We start from the raw sequence: 21,560 nt of genomic DNA on the forward strand, positions 1-21,560 counted from the left end.
TCTCCTTCTCCTCTTTGTGTATCTCTGACTTTCAAGTTAATAAATAAATCTTTAAAAAAAAAAATCAATGGCTTCAGATGTGAGGAAAGTCTAATTTTTAACTGAGTAAAAGCAGGAAACAAAGCTATACAGATAATATACTTTCAACCATTTCCTAATACATTAAAAATGCATTTGTTACCAAAATAGCAATAAAATCTCATCCAGGTGGCTGACCCATGCTTTTTATTTTCTTCTTTACCTCTTTTACAGTGTCTAAACTTCAGATACGAACAATGGATTACATTTAAACATAAAAGTAATTTCAAATGTTGTAGATTTTATAGACACATCATCATAGCTATTGAGGAAGCTAAAATGACAAGCAATTTTATCTACTGCTCTCTTCTGAGCTAAAAACTAAAGAAGTACTTTTAAAATCAAGCCACAATTCTTAAAACCGACTTTTCATAGAAATCTCACAACGTTTAGCTGCAGGCACAGGAGCTCCAGCTGCTTCTCAGGGCTGAGGAAAAGAAGGAAGCCAAGGCCTCACTCACGTCTGTCTGGAGATGAGCAGGCGCTTCCGAGTTGTCATTGATCCTCCGAACACTGTCATAATGTTCTCCATAGCGATAGGCGATGTGTAACTCCCTCCCATTGCTTTTATCTGTGCCACGAATCTGCAGACAAGACAAGGGGAGAGTCCAGGAAGGTTTGGACAGTGCCAACAGCTGGAGGGAGATGTCTTCCTCAACTGTCCAGTGTGCCTAGAGTCACAGACTGGGACATGACTAGGTTATGTCATAAGCAATTTCTGAATTACCTTTCTCCCACCCTTGTAGGTTTCAATCGGCTTCCTTAATATTGAACTATATGGAAATAAATTCATATGAAAATATATTCGAAAACCAGGAACAAGTTTACATGAAGTTAAATAAACATTTCCTGCCTCTTAGCCCTTCAAATGCATGGATAAATCCCTTCCAAGAGAGAAGACCTGGGCACAGGTCCAGAATTATTGAGCTTGATGCTGAAACAACCTGGGGCCCCTCTTCCAGATAAAGGATACAAAATTATACACGTGAAACTGCTAGCCCTCTCCTATGACCTTGATAGGAAGCCACATGGACGAGGGCCCTGACACAACTCACGAGCTTCATGGTAAATCCACCTACTACTAAAAATTGCCTTTTCCATCAACTACATAATGAGAAACCCTACCAGTGACAAACCCCAAGGCTTCCACTTACGTTAAATTATTTTAAAAATTTATTTTTTTAAAAGATTTATTTATTTATTTATTTGAAAGGTGGAATTTTATAGAGAGGGAGAGACAGAGAGAAAGAGATCTTCCATCCTCTGGTTTACTTCCTAAATGGCTGCAATGACTAGAGTTGGGTCGAGCCAAAGCTAGGAGCCAGGAGCTTCAACCGAGTCTCCTACAAGGGTACAGGGGCCCAGGGACTTGAGTCATCTTCCACTGCTTTCCCAGGCACATTAGCAGGGAGCTATATCAGAAACGGAGCAACCAGGACACAAACTGGCACCCATCTGGGATGCCAGCACTGTAGGCAGCGGCTTTATGTGCTACATCACAGCACTGGCCCCACTTGCATCAATTTCAAAACAAAACAGCAAATCAGACTAGCGCACTGCCCAAGCCTGGAAGTACCCTCACAAGGTGTTCCATGTGAATAGTGCTGCAGCACACACGCAAGAATGGGGACCCGGGGGCCAGCGTGACTCCCAGACCACCACCACCTCCACAGACACTCTGAAGTCATTCTCACCATCCCTTAGCTCAACACTGACTCTGTCAAAACTCTAATGCATCAGCGCCTTCTTTCTGGTTTTTACTGAAAGTTACACGTAGTGAAATTCTACCATTAATTTAAATAGTATCTGTGCTCTAAATACACAGCAGACCCCATGGAAGAGACAGAAGGCACACAGGTGATGATGTGAGGACTGAGGCAGCTTTCTCCAGTGGACACCCAGGCATCAAAGTGCAGCATCTCCTTGGACCCATGTGACACACTGACGCACTGTCTGTCTCTCAGGAAGAGTGCCAGGAAGGCAGTCTCTGAGTGACAAAATCCCTGAAGCACTTACATCCTTAATATTCACAACATAAACACACACTGTGAATAGAAAAACATAACTGGAAGAATAGTCACCAAATTATAGAAGACTTTCACTTTCTATATGACAAACATCTTAACTGTTCAGAGCACATCTTCTATTTCTAATCAGGAAAACAATGTAGGTTTCAGTATTTCCATGTTTTCAGTATAAGCCTACTCATAAATAATGCAACTATTCTTACCCATGACACTAGTCATCAAAGCTAAAATCTGGAGGTGAGCACTTGGTATCGTGGGTAAGACACCAGCGGGATGCTGGGTAAGAATGCCCACATGCCATTATCAGAGTGCTGTGTTCTAGACTCAGCTCTGCTCCCAGTTCCAGCTTTCTGCTAATGCACACCTGGGAGGCAGCAGGTGATGGCTCAATTAGCTTCGGCCTGCCCCAGCCCCAGCCACTGAGGCACTTGAGGAACTGAGTCAGCAGACGGAAGCACTCTCTCTGGAGCTCGTGCGAAAGAAAGAAAGAAAGAAAGACAGAAAGAAAGAGAGAAAGAAAGAGAGAAAGAGAGAAAGAGAGAAAGAGAGAAAGAGAGAAAGACAGAAAGAAAGAAAGAAAGAAAGAAAGAAAGAAAGAAAGAAAGAAAGACAGACAGAAAGACAGAAAGAAAGACAGAAAGACAGAAAGAAAGACAGAAAGACAGAAAGACAGAAAGTTTAAATAACATTTCTAGAAGAAGCTTCCTTGGGATACGAGAGCCATCAAAAAAAAAATAAGTTTTAAAATATCTACTTTTACTGTCTGCAATTCATGAAAGAGAACAGAAACAAAGGTCTAACAGCAGAATGATCCTCCACAACTAACTAGGTAATTAATAAATGTTTCAATGTTATCAATAGAGGAAAAGGCAGACTATGGGCACTTAACATTTTCCTTCAGGACTGGGGTCATTACATTGTATATTCTAACTACTGTGACAACTTCTGCTAAGCTGTATATAAGTTTAATGACAATAAATTGGAACCAAGGGGTAACCAGTATTCTTGGCTCAAAGACCATCCGTTCAAGAGAGCCCCAGTGAAAATCTGATAGCTCTACCTGGTGTCAGTATAGCTGGCAACACTGCACCAAAGAGCACATGGAGATACAGTTTCACTCTGCTCATTATACCCCGAATGGTAAAACTCCTCAGTAACCCATGGGCTGTACAATTTACCTTGTTGTGGTGTAATTTTGTTAGAAGGACTCTATGCCACACACAAAAGGCTGCATCCTTTCACTTATATGATATCTGGAAAGGAAAAACTCTAAGGGACAAATGAGACAGAGGTAGCCAGAGGCTGAGGATGGGGGCCAGGGTCTGATGACTGCCAAGGACATGGAACCCTTGCTAGCACTGTGGCTTTATTCCATATGTTGACAGCAGTGGGTACACAGATGTGTTTAAAAAAACACGGTCTTACTAAAAAAAAAAAAGATAATGTAAATGGAAACACTATCTCTGTAACTGACTGTTGTTTTTTCATGTGTACAGGCTATGCCTAGGCAGACAGCGTAAGACAAAAAGGGCACTGCAACCTTCATGATAGAGTACAGCCTCATCATTCACACACACTTAGCCAAGAAAAGCATTCAGACATAACTGGAAAGATACATACCATGATACTTCTACACACATTTTAATCACATCTACAACATATACAAAATTATACATACCTCTCATATGCATTGATATTTTAAATTTTCACTTAGATATCTTATGGAATTATCTAAATAATTCTACCACATAAGGCATGATCTCTCTGTCCCCAGGATACCCAATTAACTGACTAAAAGGATTCACCCTTCAAAAGATTTCTGCTTTATACGCCACACTCTACTCGTAAATAGCACAGGGATTAATTCCACACCACCTTCGATTCCTGTCTTGGTTAGGCTCACTGTCCAAGTGATTCTGTAGAGCTCAGCTTCACAGGTCAAGCCTGATCATCTTAGGATATCCCCAAAACTAATGTACAAATAAGAACACAAGACAGATTCTGGACTAGACGACCTACCTGCCACAAAGGGGCATTAAGCTGATGAATCACCACATTCAACTGATGATTTCTTGCAAAGGCTACGATTGCATCATTGCCAGCAAAAGTACCAGCCTTTGCCAAACTGGCCACTGCATAGAAGGAGGAAAGAAAAATCAAGTCTTTACAATGGAAGGATTTAAATGCACACATGATTTGGCGTTTATGTAATGTTAAATAACAAGAAACAAGAGTGCATACTTGTAAAGTTCACTGGCTTTGTCAGAGTGCAGGAATACAACACACGGACTGTTCCTCAGAAGGGCACTAATCAAAGAAAGGGTCTATTTTATATATTCCTTTCATAAACGTTCACTCTCTTCCTATATACCTAACTGTGTAAGACACTGGAAATGTAATAGCAGACACAGCACTCATAACGAACGCTTATGTGTCAAGCACTACTCTAATGATTTCTCATAAATTTATCACTGTTTTTCCTTTTTTTGAGAGGCAGAGAGACAGAGACAGACAGAGCTCCTGTCTGCTAACTCCATTTGCAAAATGCCAGCAATGGCCTGAGCTGGCCCAGGCTGAAGCAGGCAATCAATAACTCAATCCAGGTCTTCCATGTGAGTGGCAGGAACCCAATTATTTGAGCTAGCACTGCTGCCTCCCCAAGGCTGTAATTAGCAGGAATGCTGGGAGTCAGGAGCTACAGCCAGGAATCGAACCTAGGTACTCAGATGTGGCATGTGGGCACCAAATGTCAACCCAGCTTATCATGTATAGTTCTCAAAACAACCCTTGGGAGGAAATATTATTATGCATGCCATTTTAGGGATGAAGAGCCTGAGAGGCAGAATAATTAATAACTGTACCCTAGGGCACAGAGAGAATACACGGCAGAGCCAAGATTTTACCCAGGCAGCCCGACTCCAAAGCCCTGGCCTCTTGGCCACTCCATCTTTTGCCCTCGGCAGTTTATAACCAGTGGAGAGCAAACAAGATAGCACTACTGAGGGATGAATGTTTTGGGAAGGGTATGTGTACTAAAGACTTGACCTTGTCCAGAAAGAAGTTTGGCCTTTGGCCCCAGGCTCCTGTGAGGTAACTTCTAACCCTTTGGAATTCCCAAAGAGGACAGGAGTGCCTTTGCTAATCCTGATGGGCTCTGGATCACATCTGTTTTATCAGCCCATGCTATCAGACATGTGAGAGCAGCCTGTTACCAATTAAGCAAGTAACCAATCAATGAACAAAAACTCTGGACATCCAAGTTGGGTGAGCCTCCTTGGTTGACAATATGTGTGGACGGTCACACACTTATGCCAAGAGGATGCTGCATCCCCAGGACAACAGAAGCTTCATGTATGGAACCTTCCCCGACTGTCCTATGCAACCAACCCCTTTGGCTAATTTTGATCTGTCTCCTTTCCTGTAACAAATCCCAACAGTTAGTAGGAAGGAACAGACAGCATCATAAGAGAGTGAAGGGGCAGGTGTTTGGAGCAGTGGCACCACTTGGGATGCCCATGTCCCATACTGATGTGCCTGAATTAGAGGCTAAGCTGCTCGACTTCTGATCCAGCTAATGCACACCCGGGAACTAGCAGATAATGGCTTAAGCAGTTGGGTCCCTGACACTCATGTGGGGGACCCAGATGGAGCTCCTGGCTCCTGGCTTCAACCTGGCCCAGTCCTGGCTGTTTGGGGCATTTGGAGAGTGGACGAGCAAAGGGAAGACCTCTCTCTCCCTCTAACTTTCAAATAAAAATTTTAAAAGAGAAGTGAGACAACGACCATGCTTTCTGGCTTACTGCAGGCCAGGAATCTAAGCCAGCATGGTAGTGGGAAGGAGGGGCACAGAATATCAGAAAAGCACTTCAGCACTAAGCTGATACACAGAGGAGGAATGGATGATGTTCTAAGCAGAGGCAAGAGACACTGCGGACTATTTGAGTACAGCATGGTGGGAACTTAGAATGCTGACAGAGAGGAGGCAGAGGTAGCAAAATAAATAAATTAATTAATTAATTAAAAGAAAGTGGGAGGAAATGGCAAGAGAGGATGGCAGAGAAATAGAAAACCACAGATCATCAAGGGCTGAGAAGGCTAGCCTCTCTCCCCTAAGGTCAATGGGGAGCCACTGACTGGTTTTAGAGAGAAAAGTGCATTTGGATCCCTATTCTGGCTGCAATGTAGAGAACCAACGAGGTCAAGAGGCAATGAGACCAGCCTATATGCATTGAGGAAACGTAGGCAAAGAGCAGAGACATGGTTTTACGAGGCATGAGCAGTGGAGAAAAACTACCAAGGTGGAATGGACAAGATGTAATGAATGTCTGGTTACAAGGAGATGAGGCATTAAGAACACTGGGGGGAAGGTGGGGGGCCGGTGCTGTGGTGCAGTGGGTAAGGCTGCTGCTTGCAGTGCTGGCATCCCTTATGGGTACTAGTTCAAGTCCCAGCTGCTCCATTTCCAATCCAGCTCTCTGTATGGCCTGGGAGAGCAGTAGAAGATGGCCCAAGTCCTTGGGTCCCTGCACCTGTGTGGGAGACCCAGAGGAAGCTCCTGGCTCCTAGCTTTGGCCTGGCCTAGGTCTGGCCATCTCGGGAGTGAACCAGCAGATGGAAGCTCTCTTCCTCTGTATCTCCTTCTCTCTGTGGAACATTGCCTTTCAAATAAATAAATAAATCTTAAAAAAAAAAAAAAAGATTACTTGGGTTTCTGTACAGCTGAGGGAAAACATGTTGCCAATTCTTTGAAGCCCACGTCTGAAGGAAAGAATGATTCTAAAGACATAGCCAGACACAAGGGTAACCAGGTCCTCAATGGTTAAGGGATTCATTCATTTACTCATTCAACAGCCACACACTGGGGGAAGACAGTCCCTACCCTCAAGAGCCCACAATGTAACAATGCAGACAGATAACAGAAGCAGCAACTACAACAGAAGTGATAAAGGAAGTAAGTCTAGCCTTCCACCAGCACACAAGGAGCATGTGCAGAATTCTGGGTTCTTTTCACCTCCTCTTGCAGGCAAAGCCACTTCTCACTTCTTTGTCACCCACATTCTTACGCAGCACCAACATTCCAACACACCTGGTAGCACATCTAAGGTGATTGTCCTACTGGTGACCCAAAGTCTAAGTCCCCTGTCCTGCCAACTCTCTAATCCATCCCATCCCAGTGGTCCTCCACCTGCTGCTTCCTGTCCTAAGAGTGCAGCTCCCTGACCACTCCCTAAGCAGAGTCTTTACAGCCACTCCTGTCTCCTCCTTCTCTCCCCTCCAGTGAGTCCCATCAATTGCAGGGGAAACTGTGTCTTGGCTTGGGCCCTACTCATGCCTTGGTGGAGACCCTCCTCTTCTCTCATCTAGCTCATGTGGAAAGCCTTCTCAGTATCTCTCCCCACCCATTTTCAAGATGGCCTCTGCGGTCTAAAAAACAAGAGTAATAACTGTCTCCGCTGATAAGAGAGAGGTAAGACCAAGCTATTGATGAAAATGCTATTTATAAAACATAAATAGCACCGAGTATAGTAGACCCTTAATAAATATTTGTTGAAATTAATGTTTCAAAGCTCACAAGCCTGCAGTGCCAGCATTCCATATGGGCGCTGGTTTGAGATCTGGCTGTTCCACTTCTGATCCAGCTCTCTGCTATGGCCTGAGAAAGCACTAGAAGATGGCCCAAGTCCTTGGGACCCTGCACCCTCCCCAGATGGCTACAATGGCTGGAGCTGTTCCGATCTGAAGCCAGGAGCCAGGAGCTTCCTCCAGGTCTCCCACGAGGGTGCAGGGGCCCAAAGACCTGGGCCATCTTCCACTGCCTTCCCAGGCCATAGCAGAGAGCTAGATCAGAAGAAGAGCAGCCAGGACTTGAACTGGCACCCATATGCTGCAGGCAGCAGCCTTACCCACTATGCCACAGTGCCAGCCCCTGCCTTTCAAATAAATAAAATAAATCTTTAAAACTCTTCATCTTTTATTTTATTTATTTGAAAGGTAAAGTGAGAGGGAAAGACAGAGAGAGAGAGGTCTTCCATCCACTGGTTCACTCCCCAAGTGGCTGCAACGGCCAGAGCTGGGCCAAGCTGAAGCCAGGAGCCAGGAGCTTCTTCCAGGTCTCCCACATGGATGCAGGGACCCAAGCACTTGGGCTGTCCTCCAGTGCTTTCCCAGGCACATTAGCTGGAGCTGGATTGGAAGCAAAGCAGCTAGTACTCAAATCAGTGCTCATATAGGATGCCAGCATCCCAGGCAGCAGCTTAACCCACTGTGCCATAATACTGTGCCCTGCTTTCAATTCTAGCTTCCTGTTAATAAACACCCTGAGAGGCAGCAGGTGACAGCTCAAGTACGTGGGTCCCCAATATTCACATGGGGGATCAGGACTGAATTTCAGGTTGCTGGTTTCATCCTGGCACAGCCATGGACGCAGTACGCGGCGCCGGCCAGAAGAGGTGCTTTTATTATCTCCCTTTTATAGAAGTTTAAAGAGGGCCGGCACTGCGGCTCACTAGGCTAATCCTCCGCCTAACGGCGCCGGCACACTGGGTTCTAGTCCCGGTCGGGGCGCCGGATTCTGTCCCGGTCGCCCCTCTTCCAGGCCAGCCCTCTGCTGTGGCCAGGGAGTGCAGTGGAGGATGGCCCAGGTGCTTGGGTCCTGCACCCCATGGGAGACCAGGAAAAGCACCTGGCTCTTGGCTCCTGCCATCGGATCAGCGCGGTGCGCCGGCCACAGCGCGCCAGCCACGGCGGCCATTGGAGGGTGAACCAACGGCAAAGGAAGACCTTTCTCTCTGTCTCTCTCTCTCTCACTGTCCACTCTGCCTGTCAAAAAAAAAAATAATAATAATAATAAAAAAGAAGTTTAAAGAGGGCAAGTGATTGCTGGAAAGTGTACCTTTCCAGACTTTTCCTACCATCTGTGTACCTTGTAAAAACAGGACCTGTCTAGCCACACTATTTTGTTTTTAATTCCATTTTATTGGACAGGCAGATAAACAAAGAAAAACAGAGGGATCTTCTGCCCACTGGTTCACTCCCAAAGGCCTACAACAGTTTGGGAGCTCAGCCCAGGTCTCCCACATGGTGTCAAAGAGGCGAGTGCTTGAACACGGCTGTCTCCCTGAGCGCACAGCAGCAGGAAGCAGAGGTAGACTTTGAACGCAGGCACTCTGATACGGGATGTGGCCATCCCAAGCCACATCCTAACCACTGCGCCACATGCCACACCCATACACACTATTTTATAGGCTGCCTCACTGAGTAAGAAGTCAGGACAAGCTTTTCATGTCAACTGACTTCATTTTCATGAAGGGCATTTATACTTACATCTATTGATTGCCAACTACCTAGCATACTGGTGCCTATTACAAAGTAACAAGTGAGCTGTAACTCAGACGACCAAGCCCTAGGGGAAGGCCAGGGATGCGGATGGACTTAATCACCCCCTGCATTATTCCAGAAGATTCTGCATCCCACAGTGAACCTACCGTGCTTCTCGAAAGGAACATCATCTTCTACAAACGGCTCAAAGTCTTCCCGCTGCCTCACCATGAAGTCCACTGTCTCCTGTCGGTGCTTGAGATGATTTCGCGAGTGTCCCTCCAGCTGGTCACCAAGAGCTCTGAACAGGCAATTGCTGCCAAAACAGGAACACTGGTCATGACCTTCCAAATGCGGACTGTTTACCTAAAACAATGTTTCGTGCCAGACCCTCCTCGGAAATCTCTCAGAGGTCAAGCTTCAACGCTAACCGTACATGATTCTTTGATTCTTTCCCAATCCTGGGGAGGCGGGGGGGAGGGGGGGGCACAAGAGAGCTACCCAATCACATCACCTTCCTGAGAGGAATGAACAGGAACTCGTGCCCACTCACCAGCTGGCTGACTCAGGAGGGTCAGGCAATGTCCTGGGCCTCAGCAAGTGGACGTGGGGAGACCGTAGGGTCTCCCAGCAAACACAGGGCCCAGACCTCAGAAGCCATTCCACACCTCAGGGCTGTGAGTCCTGGATCAGATCCCTCCCTGAAACAAGCGTCACTACAGCAGTCCACCTAAGTAACTGTTCATATAACAGACACTGCTTCTCAAAAGACGGCAATTGGTGAAGCTCCCAACACAAACAACTGAACTCAACATGCTGAGTCCCAAGAACACAGTGGAGAAAGCCAGAAAGCGCACGGACAGCAGCTGCACTGTGGAGACATCTCCTCCCTCGCCCCCTCACCTGTCTGTCAGCCAGCCAGCAACAACGCCCAGGTCATTCCTGCCAAATAAAAACCTGAAATACTGCGTTCTGTTTTTCGAAAATTAAAATGTCAGCAATAAACTGTAAGAGTTATGTTTACTTTCAAATGCCTCAAAGGCATCTACAATTCCAAACTATATCACAAACACAGAGGCCTGGATACAGAGACGAAAAGAAGACAAACACAATCTGGTACCCTGACAACTAAGCAAGTGCGCCACTCGGAAGCTAACAGCTGCCCAATTTCACACTAAACTGTTTACTCTTCCAAATGAAAAGCTGGGATGCTCTAACCCCAAACAGAAACTCATCCGTTTCAGGAGGATTTCAGACTTCCATGTGTAGGAGAAAAGGTTTTTTGCTTTGCAGTTCAGAAAAGTACATTTTCAATAGACTGTAACAGGGTGGCAGGAATCTCTTCTAATGTACAATCTCTTCTTTTTTCTTGGAGGGAGCAAGAAAAAGGGAGATTTCTAAAGAGTCTATAAATTAGAAAGCAAGAACCTTTACATCCACCTGTGACAAGATTCTAGGAGGGTTAGACTGCAGGGTTCTACATGCTGCACTGAGTGTCCACTGCTGAAATCTAACGAGGGCAGGCATTTTTTTGATCACAGAGACAAAGCTAACAGATAAAATCTTTTCAATTTTCAGCTTTGCTCAAGCTTTTCTTAACCTTTTAAGCATCTACCACCATTAGTCTACTTTTTTAATTTTAAAAGATTTATTTATTTATTTGAAAGGCAGAGTTACAGAGAGGTAGAGGTAGAGGTAGAGAGAGAGAGAGAGAGAGATCTTCCATCCGCTGGTTCACTCCCAAATGGCTGCAATTCAGCCGATACGAAACCAGGAGCTTCTTCCGAGTCTCCCACATGGGTGCAAGGACCCAAAAACGTAGGCCATCTTCTACTGCTTTGCAGGCTACAGAAGAGAGCTGGATTGGAAGTGGAGCAGTTGGGACATGAACTGGTGCATGTATGGTATGCTGGCACTGCAGATAGCGGCTTTACCCTCTACGCCACAGCGTCGGCCCCCACTAGTCTACTTCTGAATCTAGTTTGAGATGTAAAACCTAGCACAAAAATTACTTTTAATAGCTGAAAATTCAGAGTATCCCATAGAAAGTAACATGCTTAGGACTGGCGCTGTGGCATAGTGGGTTAAGCCACAGCCTGCAGTGCCAGCATCCCACATGGGCGCCCATTCAAGTCCCAGTTGCTCCACTTCCAATCCAGCTTCCTGATAATGTGCCTGGGAAAGCAGTGGAGCATGGCCCAAGTGCTTGGGCCTCTGCGCCCTCATGGCAGGCCCAGAAGAAATATCCGGCCCCTGACTTCAGCTTGGCCCAGCCTCAGTTGTTACAGCCATTTGGGGAGTGAACTAGTGGATGGAAGACCTCTCTCTCTCTCTCTCTCTCTCTCTGTCTCTGTCTCTCCTTCTCTCTTTCAAAAAAATAAATAAATCTTTTTTAAAAAAAAAAAGAGAGAGGAATGAAAAAAAGAAAGTAACATGCTTGCAAAGAACTTTACTAACACAGGCAAATGTTACCCACAAACTCCAGAAGAGAAGGTATAAAACTAGATACACCACATGAGTATCACACATTCATCTGCCCAACACACACAGACACAGGCAAAGAATAAGCCCTGAAACCACTGCTGAAGTATCTGCGTGGCCACAGCCTGTTCTAAATACTCCACCTGTACTAACTGTGCCTGCTGCTTTCCACTGTACTGACAGGGATTTTTATTAGCCCCCAGGGTCACAGAACTAGCAGGTGGTAAACTTGGGATTCAAACCCAGGCAGCCTGGCTCTAGCCTGTACTCTCACTCAAACATCAACACTAAAACGTCAGGCCACCATTATTCCCACGTAGAATTAGGAGTAACTGTCAAATTTATCCACTTTTCTATATTCACCAAACTCTCAGTTTATTAAAAACAGGTCAAGATAGAGTGAAACTGCTTCCTTTTCCGACTGGGTTACAGGCAGTGACACAGGAAACAAGGACAAACACCAGTGACTTGGGTTTCCTTAGGGGAGACAAGCAAGAGCACTAAAGACACTGAACCAAGCACCATTGCCCAAGGGACCCCTAGGCGATCCGGGCTGTCTGCCAGACCACACCATCACTACCATACTACAGCAGACTCTGAATCTCACGGACAGCTGGGCTAACTCTTTGCTGGGGGAGCCATCTCGTGTGCCACAGCACGTGGAAGGGCGCCTGTGGCTTCTTCCTACTAGATGCCGGCAGCACTCTGCCACCTCCCATCAGCTGTGACAACCAAAAATGTCTCCAGACATTGCCAAATGTCCCTTGGGAGAGCCAGATCATCCGTGCTTGAGAACCGCTGTGCTTTAGGGATATAAGGTCTAGCATTTGAGTTGACAAAAACAACCAATTACACAAGCAGCATGTAAGGGGTTTGGGTGTTAAATAATTTAGTACAATACTTCAATATAGACACCAAAACAGTTTATGGACTCTGACACTGCAGTTACAGCAATGTGCAGGAAAGGAGGGGGAGAAGGTTGTGTTCGTCTTCAAGGTCAAACCACTCTGACCTCTAAGAGATTCCAAGCCAGTGTGGTGTTTACAATTCCGGTGTCCTGTAGCACTGGGCACTGCTCTGGTTACTGTATCTCAGGAGACATATTGAGATGATGTGGTGGGCATTAAACTATATAACACGAAGCACAGGAACCAGTAACGTTGAGCGCAAGAGCAGCTCCGAGGGACACGGTGCTGGCTCCAGCTGTCTGTCATTCCAAGCAGCACATTTACTCGTACAGTGAAACTAAGCCGTGGAGGTGCAGACACTCAGTGAGTCTGGTAATAAAGGGAAGTGTGCTCAGCACTAGTGACTGCAGGCTCAGGGCTGTGTGAGTCCCCAGCACTGGCAGTCCCGGAGCTGCCCAGGTCTGCACCACCTAACCACTGAGCATCTGAAGTGCGGCTGAGCGGAGAGCTGTGCTGCACGTGTGACACACTAGCTTCTGACAAGTTCATATTAAACAACTATTATCTTACCAGTAATTTTTATATTGATTATATGTTGAAAGTGGTAATATTTTAGGCAGACTGGCTTAAATGTAATTAAAATTAGTTTCACCTGTTCCTTTTTACCTTATTAATTTGAGAGGCAGAAAATGCTGGGGCCCCATCCCAGGCCTACTGAATCACACACAGGGGCTGGGGCCAAGCAATTTAGTCTCTCCAGCTATTTGAAGTAGCACACCACGTCCCAGATTTTGAGATACATTAACCTGGAATCTAGAGTCTAAATCAGTGATTCCAAATTATGACAGCATGTTAAAATTACCAATGAAACTTCAGCTGATCTACAAACAAGCCAAGGCATGACATTTTTTAAATGAGTATTTCCACTGGGCCAGTAGTGTTGAAAACTACTTAACTAGGTGCCAAAGATAGGACTGCTGTACAGGTTATGTGAACCAGGCAAGACGTTTTGTGAGCAGCCTTCTACCACTAAGATCCTACCGGCTCAAATGCTGCTTCGGGGGGCAGGCATTGTGACACAGCAGCGTCCCACACGGGAGCACTGGTTCCAGTCCCAGCCACTCTGCTTCAGATCCAGCTTCCAGCTGACACATCTTGTAAGGTAGTGGAGGATGGCCCAAGTGACCCATGTGGGAGACCCAGATGAATTTCAGAATCCTGGTCTCAGGCTGGCCCAGCCCTGGCTGTTGGCAGCCATTTGGGGAGTAAACCAGTGGGTGGAAATACCCCTTTCTCTCCCTTCTCCTCCCCCTGCCCTGCCCCTCTCTCTATGCGTCACTTTGCCTTTCAAAGAAATAAATAAAGCTTAAATAAATAAATAAATAAATGCACAAGAGGCCACTGGAAGATCCTCACCAGGGAAGCTGTGGCCAGATCTACAGTTGAAAAGTTTAAAAAATAATAAAATAAAAATTTAAAATAAAATTACTTGTTATAAATAGCAAAATTAGTAATTTCTCAATGCTTTAATTTTAGAACACTACTAACTAGTAATGTAATTTAGGGTTACATCCAGTAAGATGTAACAATATAGTCCAGAGACAGGCCAATACTGTACTGCTAATCACTACACACTAAAGCCAGCCATGCTCTTACAGACAACATCCACCACATCAACTTTATCTTGAAGCTGAATTCAATTTCTGTGGGTCTACCCTCTAGATAACACATCCAATGTGACAATGGTCCCTGATACAAATATTGTAAGTCTCTCTCTGATTAATCTATGCTAAACGGGGTCAATTCATGTAAAGGCTACATCACAGCAAACCAGCCCATTTCACTCCCCCAAGCCACCAGAGATCCCAAAATGCTACAAGTATCATATTGTCAAAATCATGCTTATAGCAAGATGCTATTGTGATCAGATCACAGTAGAAAGGAAGAGCGAAACTGTCAACTTTAGTACCCTAACTTCATATCTCACCCTGAGTAATCAAAGAATTATTGTTTTATTTGAGACGTGGAGAGAGAAAGTCATCAAGAGCCCCCATTTGCTTTTGCTGGTCACTCCCCAAACGCGTGGGAGCCTGGAACTCATTTCAGGATCCCAGGTCCCGGCAGGGACCCAATTACTTGGGCCATCATTGCTGCTTCCCAGGCATGCATTAGCAGGGAGCTGGACTCAGGAGCAGGCCCAAGACTTGAACTCGGGCACTGCTATGTGGGAGGTGGGTGCCTTAGGCAGTATCTTACCTACTATGCCAAACCCTTCCCTCAATCAGCACTTGACAGCAGATGCTGACCCCTGCTGCTCCGTCACTATCACCACCATATTCTAAACGGCCACAGCACCAGAGGGCTGACGCGGTCCACCTCAGGACTCCCAAGCGAGGAATGTGTGAACAGAAGGGGGTTATCTGCTTCACGGAGCCCACATCAGGAAGACGATCATCCTGTCTAACGCCCAGGGATCTCAGCAGTGAGAGAGGCCGCTGGCCTCTGCAGGCCCTGCCCCTCACTGCTCTCCTGTTCCCCAGGCTGCTGTCATCCGCGGCAACTTACAGATCTTCAACACAGAGCGCGTCTGTGCCTCTCTACTAGGGCTCCCCACCCCGCTCCCCTCGGCCCCTCCGATCCCATCAGAGCAGCCCTGCCCTGCCCAAGGGCCGAGTGTGTGCTGCATGGACGAGGTCTTCCCGCCCACTCCAGGGTGTCCTAGCCGCTTCCTCCTCCGTAACACCAGGGAAACCAGTCACTGCTAAGAGTATTTCGAGCCTTATTTTAATTATTTCTATTATTCGTTCGCAAAGCGTGATTCAGGACCTGGGGAGGTGGGAGGTCCCTGAGACCCTTCCAAGGTAACCACGAAAAACGGTTTTCACCTCCTTCACCCCCATTCTCTCCCAGGGCACAGTGGAGCTTTCCAGAGGGTACCCGATACACTGCCCACAGAGCCACCAGGTGTGGCGAGCTCGAGGGATGGCGTCTGCTCACTCTCACGTCGCACAGCTTCCTGTTGCGGCCACACTAAACACTGGTGGCTGTAATGACAGAAAGGAGTTTGGGCTCCTCCGTGATGGCCAGTGAGCCTCCCTTGCCACCCCAGAACTCGCTAAGTATCTCAGCCATCAACACACTCCCAGCGCCTCCCTCAAGGAGCGGGTGCCGCGAGAACTGCAGACGCGGGGGTCGGGGGGAGGGGAGCCCCGAGATGCCGCCGCCTTCCCAAAGCGTCGCAAGACCCCACTCCGCCTGGCGCACTCAGTTCCGCTCCTAAGCAACCTTCTGCCGCCAACCGCAGGCTCCTGGGCCCCCTGAGAGTGTCAGGCCTAGAGCGGCCGACACGCGCGACCCCGGCCCACCCCCACCGGACACACCGCAGAGTCCGGTGCTCAGGCCTGGGCAGGCCGGCCAGTGTGACACTGTTCTCTGCCACTCAGAGAAAAAAAAAAAAAAAAAGTGGGAAAAGCTTGCTCTCCCTACGCCGGGCACCGGGAGAGCAGACGCAGCCAGGCCGTTCTTGCAGCTCAGGCGGAAGCTGGGACGAACGCCGGGAACACCGAGAGATCCCATTCGCCCGAGGCTGGGGCACGCGCGAGGTAGGAAAGCGGAAACGGCAAACCCAGGGCAGTTCGCGAGCGATCCCGACCGGGAAGCTGCGGCGAGCCCAGAGGACGCCTTCCTCCGCCTCGGCGGCTCTCGGCCGGAAAGTCACCGCCCGGAGAGGCCTGGGGCCGACCCGAAGCGGCTCCGCTCTCTAGAGCCCTCGGGCCGTCTGCCCCCACGAACACCTCTGGGGTCCTCGTCCGGCCCTCCGGTCCCCGCACCCCCGCGCTCGCGGGAGGCGCTCGGGACGCCCGCGGGAATGAATGGACGGGGGCGGGCGACGGTCGCCGGGCCCGGCCCGGCGCATCCCCCGGCGCCGCCTCCCGCGCTCCCGGCCCGCCTCACCCGTCCCCCGGCACCTCCCGCAGCTTCAGCCCCAAGGCCTGCAGCTGGTTGGCGAAGCTGGCGAACTCCTCCTCGCAGCCGCCGCCGCCGCCGGACTCCGGCCGGTTCCGTCGCTCCTTGGCCAGGGCCCGGCGCGCCGCCCGCTCGTCCCGCTTGCGCTCGGCCTCCACTTTGCGGCTGCCGCTGCCAGGCCGGCTCTTCGCCGCCTGCTTTCGGGACATGGCCTCGGCCCGCGGCGGCAGGAGAGAAAGCCGCAGGAACGCCGGGCGGCCGCCTCAGATGCCGAGGAGGCAAAGCGGCACGGCAGACGAGCCCGGCGACGGCGGCGCGCCTACCGCGCCTGCGCGGACGCGACGGCCCGCGGTCACGTGACGAGGTTTCCGCCGACCCCGCCTCCGCGGAGCGCGGCCGAAGGACGGCATGGAGAGCGCCTGCGGGGCTAGAGAAGCAGCCATCTTGGCTTGTCCTGCGCTGCCCCCTAGCGGTGGGGCGGTCCTTCAAGGGAGGAGCAGGTGGAACCAGACCCGGTTCCCCAAAACACACACACAAAATCAACACAATCAAAGAGAAATATTAATAGAAGAGTGAGGCGACAAGAGTTGAGAAAGGAAGGAAACGACAACGAAAGATGTAACCCTGGCTGTGTGCCCCTGTCTGGGATAGGCACTTTCACATGGTGCATTCTTGTGTGGTTGTCCCCAAATACAGGAAACAGCCATGAGGTTAGTAAGTGATTGCAAGGCTACACAGCCAACAGGCAGAGCTTAGCGCCGCCTCCGGGGCCCGTACACTCCCTTAATTCCCGCCCTCTTCGCCTTCTCTCATAACTTAACCACCAAGCAGCCCTCTGTCTGAGATTGCTGATGCTACCTCCGGTGCGCCAGAGTCCATCCTGGGACGACCAACCTGGCTTTGCCTGGATAAGGATGTTCCTGGGTTGCAAGAGTTCCTGTTTTAACACGGAGACAATCCTGGGAAAATCAGAAAAAGCCACACTCACGGGACCTGGAACCTAACTCCACCAGTAGTCTCTTCCCCTCCCCTCCCCTATCTTGGCTCCTCTTGTTTAAGATTTATCCATTCATTCATTCATTCATTCGAGAGGCAGAGTTACAGACAAAGAGAAGGACAGACAGAATGGTCTTCTATCCACTGGTTCACTGCTAATGGGAAACAGGATCCAGGAGCTTCTTCCTGGTCTCCCACATGGGTGCAGGGGCCCGAGGACTTGGGCCATCTTGTACTGCTTTCCCAGGCCATAGCAGAGAGCTGGATCAGAAGAGGAGCAACTAGGACTCAAACCGGTGCTTATGTGGATGCCAGCACCGCGGGCGGTGGCTTTGCCCACTACACCGCAGAGCCAGCCCAGCACCACAGAGCCAGCCCAGCACCACAGAGCCAGCCCAGCCCTGTAATGTTTGTATTTTCTCACCCTGCCAGCAAGTTCCCTGGGACAGTCAGATCTGCTTTCCCAATTTCACGGATCATCTCTATCATCAATAGGTAAATAACTCTCATTACCTATGCTGGGGGCCTGAGATAACACCAAATTAGCAGACAGGACAGTTGCCTTCTGGGATCCCAGGGTCCAGTGGGGAGTGTTGTAGAACCCCACAAGGCCTGGTGTGTGGGCCAATCACTGACAGCGGAGTGGGAGAAGAAAGCAGGAGTTTACTGTGCAATGCACAGAGCCGGGAGACAGGCAGCCAGCACTGAGTTCCTGAGCTCCCCGAGAGGTGAAAGGGGGCGGGCGGACCTTACAGATTCAAGTGGGAGTTGTGCGGAGCGTGACCGGCTTGCGGGCAGGTCTCTGGTTGGTCCACAGTGCTCATGGCCTTCCTTTGATTGGTCAGCGATAGGAGGCTATGGTCTTTGGTTGGTCCGGGGTCTAGGGTGGGCGGGGCATTAATTTCTTTGATCAGAGCCTGGAGTTCCTGTGAAACCTCTCAGAGTAGAGCAAAGCATTGGTGAAGACTGCATTCGGGGTGTCTGTGATTTGTGGTCTCTCCATTGCCCTTACCCTGGGTCCCTCCCTTAATGGAGCGAGTTAGTCTTGGAGAGGATTCATAATCACCAAAGCGAACACAGAGGACCCACGGCCGAGGGCGAGAAACCAGGGCCTGGTAAAGTCTACATCAAAGGCAGGAGAGGTAGGAGCTGTTTCAGGGCTACAGGCAGTCACAGCGCTGCAGAACTTGGCCAGGGAGTTCAGAGCAGAGGGGCTGTGTCTTCTCCCCGTCGGAACTTGGATGAGGAACAGAAGGAAGTTCGATTTGACCGGAGCACAGGGCTCTAGCCGTGAGCCAGGAAATGGAAAGCGGGGTGTGGTCCGGCCGTGACTTACAGGCTGTAGGACAGAGTGGAGTGCAGCTGTTGAAGGGCCCTAAGCCGGGGGCTGACATATCATGTTTGCATTTAGAAGCACGGCCTTGGCTATGGCGGGGAGAGTGGGTTGAAGGGGGGATGCTTTGGTTTGGATGCTGAAAGTCCCCCCAAAGGCCCACGTGTTCAGGAATTGCTCTCAGGGTGGAGCCTCTAGGAGGCGGGGCCCAGCGGGAAATCCTTGGGTCACTGGGGGCGTGTCCTTGCAAGGGCATTTTCGAGAGAGGGTTTTTGGGCTCAGTTCAGTCTCTCTGTTCCTGGCTCAAGATGCGACCTTTAGCTCTTCCACGTACTTCTGCCACCCTCACCTGACCCCCAAACAACGGGGCCACGCAGTCTTGGGCTTGACTCTCCCAAACGAGCATCTAAGCAAAGCCTTTCTCTTTGTAAGGAGAGCTCCTGGGGTATCTCACTGTAGCAAACGCAAAGCTACAATGCAAAGGGGAGAAGCCAGGTAGGAGGGTCCTGCGGGTGTCCAGAGACAGGTGATGGTGATGGCGGGGGCCAGATGGACAGATGTCAAGTGTGAGCTCGTGACACAGAATGTGATCGGGCTGTTGTCAACCACCTTGCGTGTTTCACACTTTCTGAATTGCCTCCTTCACACACACACACCCCACTTCTCAGGGAGAGAGAGCCTGAGCCCTGGCCATCCTCACCCTTTTCTGCGTGGGTGTTCCAAGGCCTGCACTGACCCCTCTGCTTGCATTGAGTTAAGTAGGGAGGCCGCGCTAGGAGTGGGAAACCACAAGAGGGCAGAGAGGCGGGTTCTGGTCCAGGTCCACCATGGACTGACTGCATGATCTGGGGTTAGTGGCTTTGTCTCCCAGCCTCCTTTTTCCTCTCCCGTATAATGGGCGTGACGACAGGGAGCACCGCGACAATCGCGGTGGTGATCGTGGCCAGCCTTGGTGGCGCGTTCCCTGGGAAAACTGTGGCACTGCAGATGGAGCATCCGTGTCGAAGCCTGGCGGAAGGAAGCCGAGGAAGGCGTGGAGGGCGGGCCTCGCCTATGATTTGCCTGATCGCAGGAACTGTCGCAACCTCAGTTTACTGCATGAGCCACACGACAACTGCTAGCCGCTTGTACAAGAACACTTGCTTGACACACACGCCGAAGCGCGATCTGGCGAAACAGCTTGCTGGGACCCGCAGACTGGTTTACCTAGCGCCTGCCGACACTGCCCGAGCAGAGCTCACGTCTCTCACCTGACACAGTGCCGGGGGATTTCTTCCAAAACACGGTCCATCGTTCTTTCCTCTTTCTCCGCCCTGTCCTGTGCACGCACGTGTGTCCTGGATGCAATCCTGTTCTTTGTCATCCCCCAAATAAACCCCCCCCCCCGGTCTGGAAATTCACATCTGTATTTTGTTTGACAGCTATGAGAGAGGCGCTATTCTCATTGTTTTGCCAATGCTATCTTGTTGAAAGTGATTACAGCAGAGGCACCGGCCAGCCCAGCGCTGTGGTACAGCGGCTTAAAGCCCCAGGCCTGCAGCTCCACTTCCAATCCAGCTCGCTAATAATGTGCCTGTGAAAGCAGCAGAGCATGACACAAGAGCTTGGGCCCCTGCACCCACGTGGGAGACCCGGAGGAAGCTCCTGGCTCCTGGCTCCTGGCTTCAGGTCAGCCCAGCTCCGGCCATTGCAGCCATGTGGGGAGTGAACCAGTGAATGGAAGACCTCTCTCTCTCTCTCTCTCTCTCTCTGTGACTCTACCTCTGTCTGTAACTCTCTTTCAAATAAATAAAATAAACCTTAAAAAAAAAAAAGTCATGATAGCAACCCAATGAGATAGGGATAATTTTTATTCCCACTTTGTATGGGAGAAAACTAAGGCACAGGAAGGCTGAGTAACTTCCCCGAAGTCACGTAGCCAGGCAATGGCAGAGCCAGGATTTGCAGCCAGGACACCTGGCTCCAGCGTCTACGCTCTGAACCACTGTGATGTACATCACATATGGATTTTCAGAAATTGCAAAGCACCCTACATAACACATCAGTTTAGTCTATTTCTAACTCTCCTAACATCTCCCTTATTTACTGCTGATACGGTCTTTCTATCGTCTCTTTCTTCTATCACTCGTGTCTGATGTTCTAAGTTCCTCTGCACTATAGTGGGTCGCAAAGACGTCGAACCAAAGCCGTTGAGAAAGGGGATTTCCAGCCCAGGTTCATCATGGGCAAGTCATTTAATTCTTGATGCTTGGTTTTCTATTCTATGGACATCAGAAGGGAGGGGAGAGCGGTAGAGCCCCCGCACACAGTAGGTCCAGCAGTTGCTAGAATGACCCCATTGGTTGGGGAAAGCTGGTGGGCTCAGGGGCAGAGCCCCTGAGAAGTTCAGCAACCAGGGACATTGGGTTTGTCATGGGAAAACATGGGGGAAGGCAGAGTATAACCATACAAGGA

General features: G+C 49.3%; 1 protein-coding gene across 6 annotated transcripts in view; it reads right to left on the reverse strand.

Annotated features, from left to right (window-relative positions):
• OTUD3 (OTU deubiquitinase 3) overlaps window positions 1-17,115 on the reverse strand; it is a 30,592-nt gene extending 13,477 nt beyond the window's left edge. For 2 of the 6 annotated variants that reach the window (XM_008265779.5, XM_002716005.6), the window contains exons 1-4: window positions 16,766-17,115; window positions 9,590-9,738; window positions 4,125-4,237; window positions 540-662 (exon numbers count right to left, since the gene is read on the reverse strand). In XM_008265779.5, the coding sequence (XP_008264001.2) occupies window positions 540-662; window positions 4,125-4,237; window positions 9,590-9,738; window positions 16,766-16,986 (606 nt within the window). In that variant the 5' untranslated portion in view covers window positions 16,987-17,115. The remainder of the gene's footprint in view (window positions 1-539; window positions 663-4,124; window positions 4,238-9,589; window positions 9,739-16,765) is intronic. The other 4 variants (XM_089301404.1, XM_089301403.1, XM_089301406.1 and 1 more) reach the window with 3 other exon arrangements.
• Between the last annotated feature and the right edge of the window lie 4,445 nt (window positions 17,116-21,560).

The sequence above is a fragment of the Oryctolagus cuniculus genome, chromosome 7 (assembly GCF_051225735.1).
Source record: "Oryctolagus cuniculus isolate XC-2025 breed Fujian yellow rabbit chromosome 7, ASM5122573v1, whole genome shotgun sequence".
Taxonomy (NCBI): Eukaryota; Metazoa; Chordata; class Mammalia; order Lagomorpha; family Leporidae; genus Oryctolagus; species Oryctolagus cuniculus.